The sequence below is a fragment of the Peromyscus maniculatus genome, chromosome 13 (genome assembly GCF_049852395.1).
Source record: "Peromyscus maniculatus bairdii isolate BWxNUB_F1_BW_parent chromosome 13, HU_Pman_BW_mat_3.1, whole genome shotgun sequence".
NCBI classification, from domain to species: domain Eukaryota; kingdom Metazoa; phylum Chordata; class Mammalia; order Rodentia; family Cricetidae; genus Peromyscus; species Peromyscus maniculatus.
In genome coordinates this window covers 27,313,006-27,334,476 of record NC_134864.1, presented here as the reverse complement: position 1 = coordinate 27,334,476, position 21,471 = coordinate 27,313,006, and the positions used below count along the sequence as shown (strand labels likewise).

The 21,471-nt window shown below is 42.3% G+C and overlaps 1 protein-coding gene across 50 annotated transcripts in view; it reads right to left on the bottom strand.

Annotated features, from left to right (window-relative positions):
• Epb41l3 (erythrocyte membrane protein band 4.1 like 3) overlaps window positions 1–21,471 on the bottom strand; it is a 231,463-nt gene that overhangs the window by 47,304 nt on the left and 162,688 nt on the right. For all 50 annotated transcript variants that reach the window (XM_076549878.1, XM_076549877.1, XM_076549880.1 and 47 more), the window contains exons 4-5: window positions 4,510–4,614; window positions 3,597–3,639 (exon numbers count right to left, since the gene is read on the bottom strand). In XM_076549878.1, the coding sequence (XP_076405993.1) occupies window positions 3,597–3,639; window positions 4,510–4,614 (148 nt within the window). The remainder of the gene's footprint in view (window positions 1–3,596; window positions 3,640–4,509; window positions 4,615–21,471) is intronic.

Here is a 21,471-nt window from a genome sequence, read left to right as displayed (position 1 = left end):
CTTTCTTGATGGTTCACATGCCAACAGTACAGACAGAACTGCTGTCTCCTAGGTCCTCTCTGCTCTGTTATCGCAGGTTAATTCCCATTATAATAAATGTCAAGGGACTAGTGAACATGTATTTACCTTATGAGAAAGGTTTGAACACTGCTTTCAATATTCTGGTGGCTGCTGAAGATTCCTTTCTTGCTCAGAAAAAGTTCTAGTGCATTGAACAGAGGCCACTCAGTCCCCACCCAGGGTTCACAGGGGTCTTTTTTTCTCTTATATTGTATCATGTTTTGCCCATGTCATCTTTTAAGTTCTCTCCAGCATCGAAAGTGTCAGGCAGATGTTAGCTACTCCATTCTCTGCACTGTCTGTACATGTCTAGCCTTAGAGCATTACCCAGGTTTCCTAAGTGCTATGGTCTGGATTTACTATGTTCCCTAAAAACTCATGTGGAAGGCTTGGTCCTCACCAAGGCTGTGCTCGAGTGGGACCTTTGGGATGTGACTGGATACCGACAGCTCTAATTTCATGAATGGATTAATCCATGTACAGACTCATAGCTTTGTGGGAGTTGAAAGAGGGACACTGTTATAAAGTGAGTACCCCCTCAGTCCTGGCAGCTTTCCAGTGTCACCCTCGCCCTGCCGCAAGGTGCTGCCCAGTCACAGGCCCAAAAAGCATATGAGCCAAGTGACCACAGAACTGTGGGCTAACATAAACCATTTCTCCTTTACATCGACTCTCTTGGGTTATCTTATTACAGTGTGAGATGGTACCTGGCACATCAATCTCCATATTTCAGTAACCGAATGACTGCATCAACACACTTATTTTCTTCTGTACTTTATTATTTTTTTTAAAGACATAGTCTTCTTTTTTCCTATTTACCTTGTTTATTTCTCTTGGCTTGGAAATACAGTGACTTATCAAGTCCTGGGCATTCCTTCTCCTGTGACGCTGTATCGTTTCCTCCTACACTAGAGATTCTTTATTATCACCTCCAAAGCTCCTGGAAAATTCCTCAGATGTTTCCTTCCATTTGTGCCACAGGTCACAAATGTTTCTGTGACCCCCTGAACAGCTCTTATTTGCCCGTCCTCGGCACATCTTCCTCCTCCTCTGACGCCCCCTTTGCCCGTGAAATGACTTTTGGGAACTCCATGTGCTCCACAAGCAAACACTCTGGACAAAGGAGCACCACTGGACACATTCCCAGCTCTGCTCTGGCACAGGTGGCAGTACTGGGCTTTGTTATTTCTACATTTCTATCACCAACGTCACAGCACCACTTACACCTCCTAGTTTATTCTCCAAAACTGCCATCTACCTCACACTGAAGATTCTCCATGCCAAAGAATTAGCACCTAGGCAGCTATCACTAGGTACTTAATGCCATTTTCAAGACATTCAAGATATGAAGGCAATACACGCTTTAAGAATTATAAGCCAGAAATTATCTGTCATTCAAATATATTTTAGTGATCATTTTCCTACTGTTTCAAAAAATGTCTTTTTGTCATTCTACAGTCTTATTTTTTTCTAATGTCCCTATTGATTCTTGTTCAGTTCTTATTACAACAGACCCCTTTCAGTGTCTGCCAATAGTGAGCTGATAACGGGAGCGAGCTTTATAGAAAGCAGTGGAACCCAGACTAATGGATTGCTTAAGGGAAGAAGACTCGATGCACTTTCCTAACTTTCATCTATTCCAGGTGAGCCTTTCAGTGATTTCAATGATGAGTCCTGCAGTAGAAGTAAACCATTTTATAATAAACTCAGAGTGAGAAGTCAAAGTCAGAAACTAACCAGTAGAAAGAATAAGAAATGCATTTCTGTACAAAACCCTCATCCTACAAATCAATTTTGCAAATGACAGTGAGCCTAAATGTACTAGAGCTGTTTTGAAAAACGAAACGTTTCTAAGCTTTATTCCCAGAGATTCGAGTTCCGGAGACTTGGAATATTGTGTTGGACCTTTGGTTTTGGTAAGCACCCTTGTGTTCCTACTATGGGAGGTGTGTGTGTATGTGTATGTGTGTGTGTGTGTGTGTGTGTGTGTGTGTGTGTGTGTGTGTGTGTGTGTATGTGTGTGTGTTGTGTAGTATCATCATGATACTACACCCTTGTGGTCCTACTATGGGAGGTGAATGTGCAGTATCCCCATGATGACCGCCATTACAAAGGGGTCACATTCTTAACTTTTCCTGGAAACACTACCAAGTCTTTCATGGCATTTTCAAACAAGCAGAAATTTTAAGGAGACAATAATAAAATCTACACACCAATCAAGGTCCAAAAGAAAAAGCCAGTGAAATGTGACCTTTTAATGAGACAGTGAAATTTAGAGAGAGGGAGAGCCGGAGGGGGGTTTGGGGGGAAGAAGCAACAAAGAGTCTGGGAAAAGGGGTTTATGCATAAGAGCAGCCAGCCCTGACTCTGCTCAGAGGATGGCCTAGCGGGAAACAGGAAGTCAAACAGCTCCAACACGCTGATGGAAATATTCCTGTACACCCTGCAGTAGTTCAAATTAGAAACTTTTGATGAACAAAAAACTGACTTATGAAAAGTTTCCCATCTTAATCTTCAATGCCTGACAAGTCTTAAAATTCCACAGTGTTTTTATATCATAAATTACTCTATATCATATTCTTCTTATGTATCATAAATTACATTATGAATATACTATTCACATTATGTAATAGAGTGTGAGGTTTTTATGATCTGGGCGGATGTATAAAACACGTGAATAGGGACGCTCTCCTAAGAACAAAACCTCCAGTGTCGGGATTTACATAAATCTGTGACTGTGCTCATCAGCTTGATCCTCATTCTAGAAGGATCTCACTCTACCAGTATGGCATGTACTTGCCTGTAAAGATTATTTAAAAAGTCATTAAACTTAGGAAATTTTCAATAATGCAAATAAGGGAAAAGCGATGTCTCATTTTAATTTGCATCTAATCACTAGATTTAGCAACTTGTTTAATATTATTAGCTAATTATACTCCAGCTTTGTGATATGCTCATGGAATCTTCTTGTCATTCAGGAAACACACACTTTTTTTGTTGTTGATCACGTTCTATCTCTTTGAACTTGTGATCCTCCTGCCTCCGCCTCAAGGCTGGGATTTACAAACGTGCCACCAAGCCTAGTAGACACGGACATCCCATCTTTAGGAAATAAGGAAAAGTTGGCAACCACAGCAAGCAACTGATTTGTTATTCACTTTCAAAACCATCAAATGGTTAACTTTAGTGTGGCCTTTGAACACTGGAAACAATTTTAAATGAATAATTAAGTCTGGAACTTTAAATGATTAAGTGGTGAGTGCAACAAAACTTGATTACATTGCATTTCACATCTGTGTACAGGCAAGGAACAGGTCACCTGTCAAAGTCATTTTAATTTCTGAGCTGTGATGACAAAAACAGGCCTACTGGAGCCAGAGTGATGTGTCAGATCAAATTTCAGCTTACAATCTATCTTCCAGGCATTTCTTCTTCATAGGAGCCACTTCAGTGTGGGTCACCAGTTCACGCAACATCCCGCCCCCCACCCCCCAACACTGTCACCACGCCACATCAGAGAATTCAAAGGAACTTACTTCGAATCTGTTTTTTAATTTCCTTAGCAGGGTCCAACCAATTCTGAAAAAGAAACGACAGTATGAATTTGAATAAAAGAAGAGTAAAATCTAATCTGATGATTGGACACAGACAAGTCCTCTATGTACCAGGAAGGAACAGTCATGGGATGGGCCCTCTCCACTATGGCTCTTCCCACACATCTGGTGGCCTCCTGTCAAGCTTTGTGAGGGCACAAATACTAAATAAGAAGACACATGCATTTACAATTAATGCCTGCTAAAATTCTTCTCCGGGGAAAAGTCAGATGTTTAATGATGAAGTCTGACATTGCCTATCACTTCAGTAGGAATATTCTTGACTTGTGTACAATAAAAATAAGTGGTCTATATGAACATACTTTCACACCTTACGTTTTAGCATCTGCAAATGGAAACAATTCCCTTCTTTTGTGCTTAGCTGTGGGATAAAGCCCTGAACAGGTGCCGTTAGCCTGGTGCAAACATCTAGTAATGTTGACTTAAGCATTGACATTGACTAGCATACTGGACAGCAGATGTTATCCTCATACCTAATTGTTTATGCCCCAGCTGTAATTTCTTCACAGAATTTGGGGGTATGAGTAAGTTTTCCATATAGGAATTGAAATATTTGGTTCTCATGGGCTCAAGAAATTGGTTTAACTATGAGAAAAAGCCCTGTATCAAATGTTTCCTTGGCACTAAATCTCAAGGATGAAAACTGAGACTGACCTACTGTCTCAAAAACATTCAATGATATAGGAAGCTGCCAAGGTTTTCTTCATGAGGGGGAAGGGAGATTAACCACATTTAGGGGCCCAAAGGTGTGTAAGCATGGGGCACGGGGTATACAGAGAGAACGCAATGTGTCTGTTTATTTTCTGGTCACTTCTGTACAGTAATACACAATCACCTTCTGATTCTCAGCGTCTCGGTACGTCAGACCAAAGTAATCTTTTTCGAGCAGGTTCAGATGCTCACACACTTTGTCAAACAGCACTTGTCCTCGGGAGCGCTTCTGTGCAAGACAGGACAGGAAAGCAAGTCAGCAAACCCAGGAGACCGAAATGAAACAGGGCAAAGTGTAGAATGTGGATGGCTGAAACTGGTCACTGAGTGATGGACACAGCGGGGCATGTCTGTAACCCCAGTTGGGGGTCAGATGGAGACAAGGGGATTCCTTGAGCTCTCCATCTGGCAAGCCTAGCCAATCAATGACTTTCAGGTTCTGGGGGAGATGCTGTACAATGGCTCATACTAATCACCATGCAGATAGGATTGAGATCCACCTAGGGCACGAGCTTCTGGTCATTCCCGTGAGGATTTACTGAGATCAAATGGGCCTCTGAGCACACCTGTGAAGGACTGCATGCATTGCAGTCATTGAGGCTGGGGGTTCTAACCTCGGAGTGAAAAGGAAAAGGAAAAGTGACTTTGGCATGAGCATTTGCCACTCTCGGCTTTCCAAGTGTGGATACAAAGCAACCAGCTTCTTTGAGCTCTGGATGCCATGATTTCTCCACCACAATAACCTGTACCCTCAAACTGGGAGCCAAAATGAGTCTCTCTTCCCTTTAAGCTGTCTTTGTCACACAAATGAGACAAATAACTAATATTCCCTGTACCAGAACATAATAAGGTACAAAGCTATGAAGATAGTTGAGGTAGATTTCTGGCCTTGACACCCAGAGCCATGCCTATGTACCTCCACATATGAATGAACACACACACACACACACACACACACACACACACACACACACAAAGTGATTCTCATCCTATAAAAGCCATCACTACAAATGAATGAATATATATATATATATATATATATATATATATATATATATATATATATATATATATATATATATACCAAAATGTCAATAGTGTCACCAGGGAAGGACTGGTGACTGGGGGAATAATTCTTATGTAGAAGAAGCTGGAGAAAGAATGTGATCTTAGTGTCAAACACTCTGTGAGATATAAAGAGCCCAAGGATGGAAGAGAGTATACTGTGGTGATATTTTGTTTGTGCTCTAACAAATAAAGCCTACCTGGAGATCAGAGTGTGGAGCTAGTAGCTAGAGGCCAGGCAGTGGTGGCACACATCTTTAATCTCAGCACTTAGGATCTCATGCCTTTGACCTCACTACTTGGGAGGCACATGCCTTTAATCCTAGCACTTGGGAGGGGGAAACAAGAAGTGATATGGCTGGGTGGAGAGAGGAATATAAAGCAGGAGGAGACAGGAGCTCGGCCCTTTCAGTCTGAGGATTCATAGAGGTAAGAAGTGGCTGTGGCTTGTGCCTTTACTTCTCTGATCTTTCAACGTTTACCCAGATATCTGACTCTGGGATTTTATAAAGACCACTTAAAATTTATGCTGCAGTACACAGCACTTACCATACCATGTTTAGAACATCTGGACTAAGCTCTCTGAATTTTAAGACTCCAAGCCTGTGAAAGACTCAGTAGCCACTAACCCATGTCTTAACACTTCAAACTCTATTCCAATCTTTACTCAAGTCCCATAGGTTATTTTCCTCAGTATTCAAAATCCTCTTAACTACTTTGAGAAGAAATACCCATGAACACAGCAAGACAAATATAACAAAATGTTCATTAAGTTATAAGACTACGGTTAGGTCATAGAAATGTATGGTGTAGATGTACCAGCTGTTTTGAATCCTCAAGCCATCATCTGGAGAAAGGGGAAGAAGTTAATCAACTGGGGAAAATATGCATCAGGTGGATTCACTGTGATAACTTCCCATCAATTTTCATCTAATGCTTCAAAGGCCTTTAAACTCAGCCTTGGAGTCTGCAATGTATTAACTGCCAACAATTAAGCTAAATTACTTCCCTGTTCTGTGGCATTGATATTTCATATGCAATATGTTAAGCACATTTATCTTTGGGATTTAACATATTGACAGTGAGATAAAAATGAAATTGATAAACTACATCCATGACAAAGTAATAAGCATGCAAAGACCTGTGAGTGGAGCATGTTACTATGCCTTTGTAATTATCCTGAAAGGTATTTACTCAGTCCCTCAAAGGCATGAATGTTTGAGGAAAAGGATAAACGTATAATGGGGAAGTACAGTGGATATAATGGCAAGCTACGTAAGCAATGGTGTGTTCCATGAAGTAAGAAAATAAATGACTTTTTACCAAACTGCAACACACGGCTCAGAAAATGTGAGAGAGGGAATGTTGCTTGGTGATTTAAATCTTTTATTTATAAGTCATAGTATTTCTGAATCACGATTGAAACGCCGTGAAGTTTGCACATTAAGATTGGTTCTTCCAATGCCTATGTCCTGCTTAGAGTATAGAACAGAGGTGCAGAGAAGTCGGACGAAAGAATCAGCATTATGATAACTCCTGGCAGCACTTCAGAATCAGAAGAAAAAAAAAAACAAACAAAAAAACTGGGCTGAATCTTCCATATGTTCCTTGCAGCTATGAGCCTTCGCATTGTCTTTGGTAAAATGAGTATGGTATTGCCTACTTCTTTGGGATGACTGACATTAAAATAAATAATTCAAACTTCGCTGAGAAGTCGCACACATGACACATTCCATGAATGTAACCATCATTACAGGGCAGTGCCTGACAATAATGATAAAACATACATGATATAACATATAACCTCTTACTGTGCATGTTTTCTACAGGAGTATATAACACCTGGTAGTTCCAATAAGCAGCATTATTAACATGCCTTGATAGTAAACAGTTATGTGTTTACTATCTAATATACATTGTTTATGTGTACACACAATACCCATAAACGTACATCAGTGACTGTCAAAATTCTTCCTTGGTGAGTAAATAGCAAAACAAAATAAATATAAAATCTTCTGTGTAGGCATAAGTTTCTGTGTCCAGCCAGCAACTCCCAATACCCAGCAGTTGCTTCCCAAATAATTGACTAGGAGACTTAATGTTTCTTGTAAATGCTTGGCTGGTAGCTCAGGCTTATTACTAACTAGCTCTTATGCTTAAATTAACCCATAATTCTTATCTATGTTTAGCCATGTGGCTTGGTACCTTTTCTCAGTGCAACATTCACATGTTTCTCCAAGTCTGGCTGGTGACTCCTGACTCTGCCCTTTCTCTCCCAGCATTCTTAGTTTGGTCACCCCGCCTATACTTCCTGCCTGGCTACTGGCCTATCAGTGTTTTATTAAACCAATTAAAGCAACAAATCTTTACATTGTAGAAGAGCATTATCCCACAGCACTTCTGTTTGGGGTTTTTGATGATTCTGCCTTTTATAAGGCCTGGCCCAACAGACTACAGCCACCCTGCAAATGAGGGGTCCTTTCTGAGTATATCACCCACCAGGGCAATCTCGGCAGTAACCTGGCTTCTAGGGTGTTCTTGCTTTGACCTAACAGGTAACACAGATTAGCTCAAGTGCAGATGGCCTGATTGCCTTCTTCCTTCCCTGGCTGTCATAACTGATTTATATTAATGACTCATAGCTCTCTCCAGAATGCTCTGCCTCTTATTTTAAACATATTTTGCTAATAGTGGTCCTTCCCTCACAGTGATATTTTGTTTCCTGGCCTTAAAAATCTTAAAACCAGGTGCTGAGCATCTGCTATAGACTCTATGGCCTGGAAACAATGACATGCTTCTCTACTAAGTGTCGTCATGGATACTTGATGGTTCTAGATGGTTCAGATACTTGAGTGGTTCTGGAATGTTTGTTATTTCTCCATTTTCTTGTCCTTGGGCAAAAGACTTCATGGCATAAGATGATGATGGGATTCAGGCTGTACCTCACCTCCTGTGGCTGATGGCTAACTACTGGATTTAAAACATTTGGGTCATGGGGCTCTGGCACCTCCACATGTTGATGACAAAGAAGCTGCTAATGAGGAGAGCTGGGGCCTGACTTCAAGCTCGTTTTCTAGGCCAGGACCGCAGCTTCTCTGGAACTCTTCCTGATCTGAAGAACTCTTGATCTTGTTAACTCAAGTTTTTCTGTCTAGCAGATTATTCAACCCGGAGTCAACTCCTTCTACTTATTGACATCTGGGTGGACTTACACACTAGTTACATTTCTGTTGCTGTGATAGACTATCATAATCAATGGTAACTTAAGGAAGTGTTTGTTTTGGCCTATAGATTCAGGGGTGTAGGTGTCCTTAATGTCTGGAGAGGCATAGTGGCGTAAGCAGGAAACTGAGAGATCACATCTCATCTGTACACAGGAAACAGAGAGAGACTAGCGGTGTGGTAAGGCTATACCTTCTCAAAGCCTGCCCCAGTCATATACCTCCTCCAGCAAGGCTTCACAGCCTAAAATTTCCACAATGTCCTCTAAAGCACCAGTAGTTGGGAACAAAGGACCCAAGACTATGCGGGGGTTGGGGTGGGGTGGATTTCTTCTCATTTGAACCATGACTTTTAAATATATAGCTAAAGCTCAATACATGAGGATTTTTAGAGAAGTTACGTTCTATGTTCTAGCTCTCAAAGATATGCTTATCATTAAGTAATTAAATGCAGGTGTTTTGTCATGAGACTGGGGGGTGTGATGCCTAATGTCAACTCGATGGGACTTAGAATCACGTTGGAGACAAATATTGGGACATGTATGTGAGAGCATTTATAGAGAGATTTATAAGAGGAAAGAGAGTTCAGTTTGAACATGGGGGGCATCATTCCATGTCCTAGGGTCCTGGACGGAATAAAATGGAGAAAGAGAGTTGAGTACTAGCATCCATTTCTGCGTGTTGGCTGCAGACTCAGTGTGGCCACTCGGCTTATGTTCTTGCTACCATGCCTCCTTCGGCTCAAACTGTGAACCAAGACACATCCTCCCTTTCCAAGTCCACCTGTTCTCACTTGAGCTGTCACAGCAATGAGAAAACAAATGGATACAGGGTACAAGTAGCTATTTTGGGTCAAATGAGTAAAATTTAAAGAACAATATCTTACAGACAAATGGACGAGTTACCTAACTGGCTAGGATGAAGTTTTGATGCTCATGGTTCCTTGTGAGTTAAGTCAGTTGTGACTCACTCAAGGCATTCCTTGTCCACACACAGAACTCCCCATGATGTCATCAGGGGAAGCAGATGTTGTGTTCTTAGAGGAACATCCTAGTGACCGTGCCTCCCCACAGGACAATTAAATTAAAAATTTAAAGATTCCTAGATGAAAGGTGCATGGTAAGTTAAATCAGATTCCTAATTTAGAAATTCTCAAACATGAGGATTCTAAAGCAATTTTAATTTTCATGAAAAAAAAAAGCACATTGTTTTTTGTTTTTGTTTTTTCAAATTAAGTGTTAGGATTCTGGCCACTCCTCCAGCTATATGACCACACACTCACAGTTCAGTAGTCAAGCAAGGAGCCTTACATCCTATGAAATCCATGCGCACTGTGTGGCTGCAATGCGCGCTGTGTGGTCACGCAATCTGCGCATGCGTGATGTAGCTCCCTAAGCCCACACGCACAGGAGCAGGGGAATCCTTAAAAAGCCGGTCACAGACTCCTCCCCTCTCTTCTGCTCTCTCTTCCTCCCCCATCTCTCTCTCTCCCTCACCTGCCTTTCCAATAGGCCTGGCCACGCTCTCTTCTGCTCTCTTCTGTCCCTCCCCTCTCCCTTCTCATAAAACTCGGCTCTGATAATGGGTTTTGTTGTGCCTTGTGACCTTCCTTCCTCGCACAGTAACGGCACCGCTTATCAAAACCAACACAATATATGTCTGATCGGTTCCTTTAGAGGCTCTTCTATCACTACTCACTGCTACGTTATGAGAAAAACTGACTCACTTCTGCATTTACACTTAAAATGCAACAACATCCCTTCCCAACAAATTTCCTCAAAAAAAAAAAAAAAAAAAAAAAAGAATGTTCTCAAGAAATGATGGATAAAGTAGCTGGATGCTATAGTACAGTGGTACAATTGGTAGCCCTCAAACCCTGGCAAAAGCCCATAAAACACTTGCATTTAAAGCTATTCTTGAAATGTGTGCATGACAGTTACAAATGCTTTACAAATTTTCTGAGTTCTGCTATGTAAGGAGACATTTTTCCTTCCCATACCTAAAATGCAGACTGATTTTACCGGAGTGCTGGAGATGAAACCCAGGGCCCCGTGCATGCTGGGTAACCAGGCCAGTGTTCTATCACTGAGTTACAAGCCCAGCACTTACAAAAAGGCTTCCACCGCAGACCCTGATATTTGACTGACGAATGAGTGCGGGCAGGATAATCAGTGTGATGATCTCTTTTCTAATTGTCCAGGGGCATAAACGTTGTTCCTAGCAGGTGACCGAAATGATTGACAGAACAACCCCACTCCACAGCGAACAAAGAGCAAAGGAGGAGACAGCTCCCCTCGGTGGGCGGTGCCTTCTCGGAAAAGATGATTTCTCTACCTTGGAGCCCCTGGAAATAATTCCTCAATTTGGGCTTGAGATGAAGGGCGCAAAAGTAGTAACACAAAGTTGCGCTTAGGCTCAAAGAGCGAAGGAATCAGTGTGAGTGGGGCTCTTTCCCCAAAAGGCCAAGCGGGAAATTAGAGAAGTCTGTCAAGTCAGATGGCATCATCTGCTTTAGGAGCCGGGCTGCAGTTATACACTGGAAAGTGGCCCAATCCAAGCAGAAAAGAGGAGAACAGTTTCGGCGTGAGAGCATGGGCTGACCAGCAACGCCTAATTCTCAGTGCTGGGACCGGGAGTCGCATTAGGTGTGCATGTCCTCAGAGAGTGTGTTTTTACACTTCTGCACACAACCACACTGAAAGTGAAACACCACCCACCCACCCCCAAATAAAAAACACAGACAAAAACCAAACCAACCACACCTAGAGTGGCTCAGGCACAAGCCACATGTTAATATAAAAGTATTTGGAGCAACAACACTGAAGACATTCAGGGAAATTGATGCTTTTGTGCCCTTTCGTCTACTTGGGAACCAGAAGAAACCTCCGCACCACAGGGCCTCACTCATTCCTCCTCCTTGAACAGATCACCAGTTTCCCTTCTTTGGTGACTGCAGTGCTCATTTTGTGCACTTGTATTTCTGCTGCCCGAGAACGAGAAATAACTCACTCTTCCTACGGCCCCAGCCAGCAAGTTAGCCGCCACTGTGCCCGAGAAGCCTGATGGCTGAATTCGAAGGAAGGATTCCTGCTTGTACTATCTTTGGCTAATCTTATGGCAAAATGTCACCTTTAAAAAAAAACCCCTCCCTCGGTGCTTCCTTTCCTAACTGCATTTTCCTCACTGGGTGCGTCTGTATTTCCCTCATTTGTAAGGGTCAATTGAAACTCCATTTCTAAGGGATTGCATTACTACTTCCCTTGGGCCTAGGAGCTCATGAAGAACTCAATAAACGCCCTGTGCCAGGGCATCAGCTTCTGCCAGACCATCAGCTCTGTTCAGCGCTCTCCCCAGACCTTCCTTTTCTAGCTCTCATCAGAAAGGCATCCTATCAGCGTCTGTTCTGAGAGTGGGGTTGTTTTTCAACTCGTACACGGAAAATATGTAACAAGAGGCTGCAGTCAACGCAGGAACAAACGATGGAGGTATGCGGACAACAGAATCCATCAGGTCTCTAAAAAGAGCTGGAGCCAGAAACCCCGGGAAGCAAGATGTGTCACCAGCTGCCCTAAATGCATCTATGTCACTTTCTGCCTTCTGCCTCATGTGTACATTCAAAGCCACATTCAATCAGCACGGTAGGAAGTCCATTACCCACACCACACTTGCCACAGTCCATTCCCACGAGAGCAGGGCATAATGGGCTTTTCTAGCCTATGCACCAGGCCCCCATGGAATACAGGCTGCATATTCACAGAGGACTGGCATGAGAGGCAGGGATAAAATTTGGGGAGGACACATATGTCCACCTCTAGCCCCTTTCTTTAATTGTATGGGCCATTAGCTTCCCCCACCACCACCACAATATTTCTTTCAATCATGAAGCAATCAATTAATCAATAACCATCTCAACATTTTCTTGCTAGGTGAAGTTAGCTATAACTACCTAGAGTGTTCTGTTAAAATAGAAATATGAAACTATTTCCTGGTCCTGATAAGTTCTTAGGAAAAATAGTTTATATTTGACTTATTTCCATGTCTAAATGAACTGCAATTTAGATTTCACTCAGTATTACTTAAATACCTTCAAGATAGGTGTTTCAAGTTTATTTTTATATTTTACTGTAACATATTCGACAGTCCAAGTCTAGCCTTTGGTTGCAGTTACCTAGCTGTGTGCTATGAAAGAAGTTACCCAATCTCTTCGGGTTTTGCTCTCTCCATTATAAAATGGAAATGTGAGTGGTACTCAACTTGCATGAAATAAGGAAATACATTGAAAAGCATACTGCCTAAATCATGGGAAGCAGAAGGCAGTAAGTATTGGTAAACATTATTAGGTTCCCTTAGATAAGGAGATCAACACAGTTTCTAATCTTAAAAGTCATAGAAACTAAAGTACTATTAAATGTCTTTTTCTTCTGTAACAAATTCACAAAACATTATTCCACTTTTATGAATCACACAGTCATAATCACTGTAGAGGTAAAACGATTAAATTCTTTGTAAAAAACCAGCATTATCATCGGCGACACAAGTTCACATTCAGTTTTTTACCAACACACACAGAATGGTTCTGAATATGCATTGGGTAGACTGGCACATTTTGTTATCTCCTAGGCCAAAACATAAGATGGGCATATATTGTCATGGATACGGCATGCAGCACTGTCAAAATAGGAATGAATGATGCAAACGCATTAGCATCCTCCCTGTGTTTTTGACAAGATTCAAGGCACAGACACTCCAGCACATACATCATCCAAGCCCCCTCTTGCAATTAAGGCCCCCCGGACCTATTTTCTTCTTTGTAAGGTTTTCTTTTTCTTTCATCCATAATTGGTTTCTGCCCTCATTTGTTGCAGCAATTGGAGCCTGTGTTTGAAATCAGACTTTTGTGTTTAGAGTTGAGCACTGTGGTAGATAATAGCTTTTGAGTGGGGCATGCTTCTTCTTGGCCAGCAAGAGCACTTGGCTTTTTTTTTTTTTTTTTTTTTTTTTTTTTACAAAGTCTTTCACAGCACACATGAGATGCAGGGAGGAGACTGCCAGACGATATTTCCTGTTGTTAATCTGCTATGGATTCAGGTCACTATGCCAATGTGTGCAAAATGAATGCAGTAGGGGCAGCCTATGAAAGAGAAATTTGTGAGAGAGATAGAACTGAAACTTGAATCATGTCTGAGGCCCCTAGCAGCTCATTCTGCATAAGGAACTTTGAGGATTTTTGCTTTAAGGTGTAGTTTTCTGATAACCCAAACCGACCAACAAACAGACAAAACCCACACTTACATCCAGATTATAATTTCTAATTCATTAATTTACGTGGCCAAATAAAGAGCCATAAGGAATGGAAATACAGAGAATGAAACATGATTTCTAAGAGTTTAAAGAGTCTATACTTGCCACACGGCCACTCTGATAAGGCACAGAGGACCAAAACAATATGGCAGTGGCATTGATATTGCTTTAAAATTAAATATTAAGTCAACTTGTTTCATGTATTTCCATGAAATCTTTTGACCTATTAACTGGGCAAGGCTGTGAGTCATCAGGAAGAGGAAAAAAATGTCAGGGTCACTATAGAAACTACCCACATACAAGTATCATTACAACATTTATCAGGTGAGTGTCAAATCTGATGTGTAAGATCTGTAATAAAGATGAATAAGCATGACAAATTGGACAGATGAGCACAAATGGAAGAGATGTGACTCAGAGCACTCTGTATTTCATTTAAACATATTTAAAGTGAAAGACGTCATCATTATGAGTACTGTTAGTAGTATACTTAATTCACCCCAAGGTGCCAAGAGCCCTGCACAATCATACCCCCTTGCTCAGGAAACCTAGTTTTTTGATGAATGCTGAATGCAGGTTTTGAAATTTTTACATCAAATCACTGTATAATTAACAGGTCTCCTCTTCTACATCTAACTACAGAGACATTAGAACAGGAACAGCCTGTGTTCACTAGAGCACTACCAGCACGCATCTGGTCCACCATGGAGGTCTCACACCAAGGCCAATGTATCTGCAGCAGGCACATATTTAAATGGACTTCAGCCTAATAGTTCTATATGGAAAATGATCTTATTTGCATCTCTCAGTATACTGTTTGCTTTGAGGTTATCTTGAGCAGTAGAAGAAAAAGATATTATTTCAGCTTCAGTGCCCTCTGAGTGCTTTAGAGATTTAGTGGGATGGAACTACTGAAACCATACCCTATGAACTGCAGTTTGGAGGTCTCGAGCCTCCTTAGGTCTCTCTACAATGGCTTCAACTCAAACTCCTAAGGTGAATTTAAATTCAGGCTCAGGTACTCGAATGGCCCACGTCCTTGCATAGGGAGGGATGATGTTAATGTGTTCTTGTCAAGCCCCCACCTCCCAGGAGAAGATGCCAAAAACATCTGTTAGTTCAATGACACCATTGGGACACACTGCCCAGACACTGTCACTATCTGAATCCTTCTCACCAGTTTCAAGTAGGAGGAACACAGCCTAATGTCACTCTTTTACTATCATAAGGTCAGGACAGACCTACAGACATTGCCGCTCACTTGTGTGCCTCAGGAGGGCAGCTAGGAAAGTGAGCCCAGAACATGTTTTCTGATAATCCTATCAACTTGAACTTGGGGGCGTGTGAGAGGCAGGAAGTTCACATTGGTCTCTGAACCATGCTGCTGTATCTTGTTTTATCCATAATAAAATTCTTATGATTAGTAAATTGTGTGTGTGTGTGTGTGTGTGTGTGTGTGTGTGAGAGAGAGAGAGAGAGAGAGAGAGAGAGAGAGAGAGAGAAAGAGACAGAGATAGAGACAGAGAGGAGAGAGAGACCCTCTAATATCCCAAGAAGCCGTATCTTGGGTATTTCTTGCATATTTCTCTTGTAGAAAAACACACAGGAAGCTTATGATCAGAAGGCTGACCAACACAACTCCCCGATGGAAAGGGAAGCTTCTTGCGTGGCTGTACTCTCAAACTGACACGTCAGTACCAAGTGCTTTTCTGGTTTGACTGGGGAAATATCAATCAGTGCTGATGGCTACTCACAATCCACTCCTAGGTAAGTCCTGGAGGGCTGCCGCAGAAAGTCTGCAATAACTAGCCATGGCATACATGTGCTTCTTCTGAACAACTGAGATGCTCTGTGGCTGGGACACTGAGTGGCAGCTTTCTCACCTGAGCCTGCCGGAGAGAGGGAATTCTGTGAGCTGATCTCCCTTCCAGCTTTACATTCATTCTCTCATTGATGTTGTTTTCTACCTATTTATAACTTTCTCACTATATTTCGTGCACCTATGTGAAATGAAACCTTGAAAAGCCCCATGAGAATAAGGGCGGGAACAGACAAGGCTTCCAAGGTAAACTGTGCCTTTGAACCTGCTCACACCTCCAGCTGTGAGGGTGGGCTTGCTAGGCTCATCTTCCCCATCATGACAAAACCTTACCACTGCACCATTTAGGAAAGCTCTGTAGGCCATGATGATCTGGGCAATATTTCATCTAAAGGGGTAACTGGAGACATTATGGCATTTTTCTTTTGGGGGGTAATTATCTTAAACCACTCAAGCTCTGGCTAATGGCATTTCCCCGAAGAATGTGGTGCCTCTTTGGTGACTGTATTTGCTGTCACCATGGCATTCCATAAGAAATAACAAGTCTCTGCCTGCCTTTCAGGTTTCCAAACATCGTGACAAGAAGACTTTTCTTGTGTGGCTGTACATTTCCTCACCATCACTCATCCCTGAGGAACAGTGAGGGAGCATCAGTCTTTCTGACCAGAAAATGTGACGTCAAGAAAGAATTTCCTTTTGCCCTTACCAAAGAATCTCAAATATGCATACATACCAGTGAGACAGAGTCGCCTGTCACACTGGAAAGATACACCCTCATACGACAAAGGCATTGTGCTTACTGGGAAGAATTCTCCACCCCACCAAATAGAGCAGGCCATGAACTAACACCGACTCTGGCCATTTAGACTTAAATTTGCCATCTGTGGAGGTCGCTCTGTCCTGGGTTACTAAAGATCACAGGCCACACCCACAAAATAGGTCAGTCTTGTAAGAGAAGAAACACAAGGATCATAAATTCAATTTAGCTCAAAGCACAGTATCCATTAATATTTGTCTGACAAGAAAAATCATCAGGTTTCAGGAAGCTAACTTTATTGGCAGAAACGCTTTGTGTTTCAATAAAAATTTCCCACACCAGGAAGTCTGTGATGCCTTGTTAAAAAAACAAAGCAAAACATGGAAGCAGCTTATGATGTGAAGGCTGACCAACATAACTAGCTGAACAGTTGCCTTTCTGCTATGTGAGGAGGAGTGAGACTAGATGCCTGCGTGGGGACCAGAGGATCTCAAAGGAGAGGTGAGGAGGCAAGGGAGACATAAACAACCAACAGAGTATGGTCAGTTTCAATCTGGGGAGACAGGAGAGGCGACACTTATGGAGATTTATTATTTCTAATTTGAAAAAACTCTAGAAGTAGTACCGGAATCGTACCACTTCCCTTATAGCATAATAATGAAACATTAACACAACAACAACAACACAATACTACAGAACACAAGCAGACCTACTAATGCTCTAAGGTGATCAAGGAAATATCTGGACCAGCCACATCCCTAAGCCACAGAATACCATAGTTCTTATCAGCTGATATAACTGAGATGGTCACAAGCAAAAGACAACACAAATCCAAACTGAAGAAATAAAAGAGACTTGGCAATGGATTCAAGGGAGGGCCAAGACCAGCCTGAGAGTATGACAACCCTCCGTTATTTTTCTACAGGCGGCAACTTATCCCATTTCTTGCACCTGACAGAATAAGGCCTTTGGTGGGATTTTTGAAGATGAAACAGGAATGTTTTCCTATGCAGAGTCCATGAAAATTGTTTGAAGGGACCTAATTCCATCAGGGTCACCATGGTAACCTTCCTAGGAAACAGCACACCCGGCTGGTGTGTCAGACCATGGCTAAAAGGAGAAATGGGTTCTGTGTAGAGTGGCGGCCTGAAGAAGAGTGGACTTGCCTGATTGGATGAGTGGGAAGATATGGGTAAGGATCTCCCCACTTCCTTACTTTGAAGGTCAGTATTTCCCAGGCTTAGCTAGCAATGCCCTTTTCTTTCCTTCACTCATGTTTAAATTAATTACAATATAATGGTCCCCAAAACCTTCCTGTCTGGCCTCTTTCCAGACACCCAAGAAAACATCCGTGTGTAGTAAGTTGCTGCTTCTTAGTTGAGATGACTTAAATCTACTAGGTTTGATGTGAGTTCATTTTCTTGCCCCATAGAAAGTTGAAGTGGTTTATATATGCATCTCCACCAAGTCCACATGACGGACACTTACTTCGTAAACTCACGTGTTAATGGCCTGTGGATGTGAGACCCTTGGCAGACAGCTGGGGTCAGATGAGATCAAGTGTGAGGCCTTTATGAGGGGAGGAAGAATGGTGGGAACCGGAATGCCTGCTCTGTCTCATGGCTTTGGCCATGTTAAATGCACTAAGAATGCTTGTGACAGATGCTGACTGTGCTCTCTGGTGTCTCTGCCTCCAGAGTCATAAGTTAAACATCTTTTAACTTAGTCACATAATTACAGAACAGAATACAGACTGAAACAGAAGTTACTATATCCCACCGCCTTATGACTGCCCCACCTGCACAAATCCAGTCACTTTAACTCACTGACTTCCAAGACCACCCTTTGAAATCGATTTTCCCTTCTATACCGGGTGCCCGCTCCCTCCCCTGCCTTGGTTGGCTCCTCAGCCAGCCACGTTCATCTCTTGCCAGGTTCACCGCACTAGAACTAACCAGTCTCCAGGCTTCTCGTCTCTTTCCTTCCAATAACTACTTCGTAAAAGTAAACCTAAAGAGCACAGATGGGTCCACAAACTGCATTCTGTAAAAGCCCTCAAAAGCATGTTTCCCTACTGTGACTGGCAGAATTCTACATGCCCCCTCCCACTCCCTGCCCTCTCTTGGGTACACACCCCCACAATCCCTGAGACTGTCAGTAAAACAAATCCCACTGTGATTCAGTGTGATCTAAGCCGCCGTGGGTACACTCTATGCAATAGGAAAGCAATATACCCATGGCCACAACATGGAACCCCGCTGGCGTACCTACTGCACCTTTCCTTAGGGTCCTCTGGTCTTCCTCTCTGGCTCTTCTCCTCACCCCTAATGATTCACGTGCTTCTCCCTCACATCACCTTATCTGCCCAAGGGACGAAAGCTCTGAGCTGTGTTAAGTAAATATTACGTGCGCAATATGAATTCCATAAACTGGAGGGAAAAGGGCGAAGTGTTGTAATTATATCATAATCTGGAGAAAAAAAAACCCAATATAAAACACACAAATGCTATTTGCCTTGACGCTGCCTCCATCACCGCTGCAGGGGCCGCCAGCACTTTCTGATAATTAATTCCTACCTGCCAAGAGTGACTGGAGACCCATTTGTCATGCTCAACAATCTGAACCACTTCTGAGGAGTCTTTACTCCCATGGAAGTATTTATAGCCAGCTAAAGCCCGTCAGCCCTTTATCGGCACCTAAGCCCAAAACGACACAGAAGAATCCAGGGGGGGCCTCAAAGAGCCTCACCCGCCAAGTTCTCGGACAGCAAAGGACCTGTCCCAACACGAAGCAGAAAGAGACAGGCCGTTTCCATCTTCCTTGTTCCCAGGGGCTTCTATTGTGTTTCTAGTCATTTTATGAAAACCCAGCTTAGCACAGAACTCACGGGACAAGGGGAAGAAAGGGAAGTCTTCGCCTATGCTTGGCATGGACGGGCAGGTAGAGGATGACCTACAATTTCAAAGATACTTGAAATCCCACTGAATAGTGAAGAAGCCTCCCTCAACGCAGTGTTGCTAGGCAAGACACCACATCATACAGCACACTGAAAAGAAAGTCCACTCTACGCCACCTTCAGAGGGTACTAAAGATGAAGGAAAAGCAGGGTGACCCCCTCGCGTCCCTTTTTTAATTGACCACCCTACGTCCTCCGAGGAGTTTCATTAGTGAGACTGAAGAACTGTGGCTCCTCGTTTGCCATAAAATGTGAATCAGCACAGGGAGAGGCGAGCACCATTAGCTGGGACAGAGGATGCGTCATCACGTGCGGAATATATTCAGGCTTGTTCAGCACCCCCTGGTTTCTGATGCAGGGTCCCCTGGAGCCCAGCTTCGTCCTCTGGTCACAGCAGGTTCACCAGGGCATTGTAAGCGGGAGGAGAGTGACCAGTGCTTTCCAGTCAGCTGCTCCATCCTGCCAGCATCTGGTGAGAGGGCACAACATTTTCCTGCACTTCCAGGAAATTGTTGAGCATTCTGAAAGTGCCAAATGAATGATTAGCTGACTGAAAAAAAAAACTGATATTATTAATAGCCAGTTACAAAAATCCTGGAAATGGAAAGTCACATAAAAATTCCTTTTTCTCAAAGGTAAAACACACTGTCCAGTATCTGATACATTATAGTGATAAAAGCAAAGTTTTAGTCAATACGAGGGCAATGACTAGAGTTCTATTTAAAAAAAAAAATCCCACCACATATAAAGAATATTTTATATTCCTCTTCATTCTTAACTAATTTCTAGAGGGATATGCTTTATGCTGTATGGGATGGCAATGTTACAAAGTTCTGGAAGCTTTTGAATATGCAAAGCACTGCAGACATAAAGGCTCTCTGGCATCTGCAGAGCTCTCATTTCTCTGTTTCTTAATATGATCCTGAGTCTCCGTTTTACAGATGGAAGAACTGAGGACTTTGAGGGTTAAGAAACATACAAGTGGTGAAGCCAACACCATGCCACCCTGGTGAATAAGGACAGACAGACTTCTGAAGTCCCTGAGCTCAGCACTGTGTTGGTCTACAGAAAACTTATCCTAGACTGTATAGTGACACACCAGTCTGATTTTACACATCATTCTCTCTACAAAAATTCAGCCCTCCAATTTCTAGGGTATTTATATACTATGAGCTTTAAAAAATGTGTATTTTTAAAAGCCTGGGTATGTGTAACCCTGTTAAGCAAATCCATGGGAGTCTGTTAAAGGGTATCAAGGATATAAAATGGGGACAAATACTCTTGTGGATACAGAACAAAGTAAACAGCTAGTGTCGTCCTCTGTTCTGCCCGGGGATGAATGGAACCAGCCATGTGGTCTCCAACCACCGAGAGAGAGAGAGAGAGAGAGAGAGAGAGAGAGAGAGAGAGAGAGAGAGAGAGAGAGAGAAAGAGAGAACAGCCCCTTCCTCAGTTTTAAGCAGTCTGTACCCAGAAAAAAAACATGCCTCTATTGGGCCAGATACTCCAAGGTCACTGATGGAGTGAATTCCCACAGCACTTCCCCTTTCTGAATAAATAAGGAGGTTCTAAACCTAATATAAAGTTATAAGAACAATTATCAAGTACTGTCTAGAAGAAAGAAGAGGTAATAATATAAAAAAGGAATCCTTATAAAGGGATATATATATATATATATATATATATATATATATATATATATATATAAAGATAGAAAATACACAGAGTCTGAATACTGTATATTATTATGTTGTCTTTGAGATTTTTACCTGCAGAGAGACATTTGAATATGGGAGCTGCTAAGCTAAACTAACATATATATCTTAAAGGCAAATTGACTTTAAAATTTGGGTCTAAGGATATGTTTCTGTGGAAAAGAGGTTCTGTTTTTGTTTCCACAGAAGATGAGAAGCTGTGGATTCCTTTTAGGTTAATATGGTTCCATCAAGAAAGACCCCCTGAGAGGT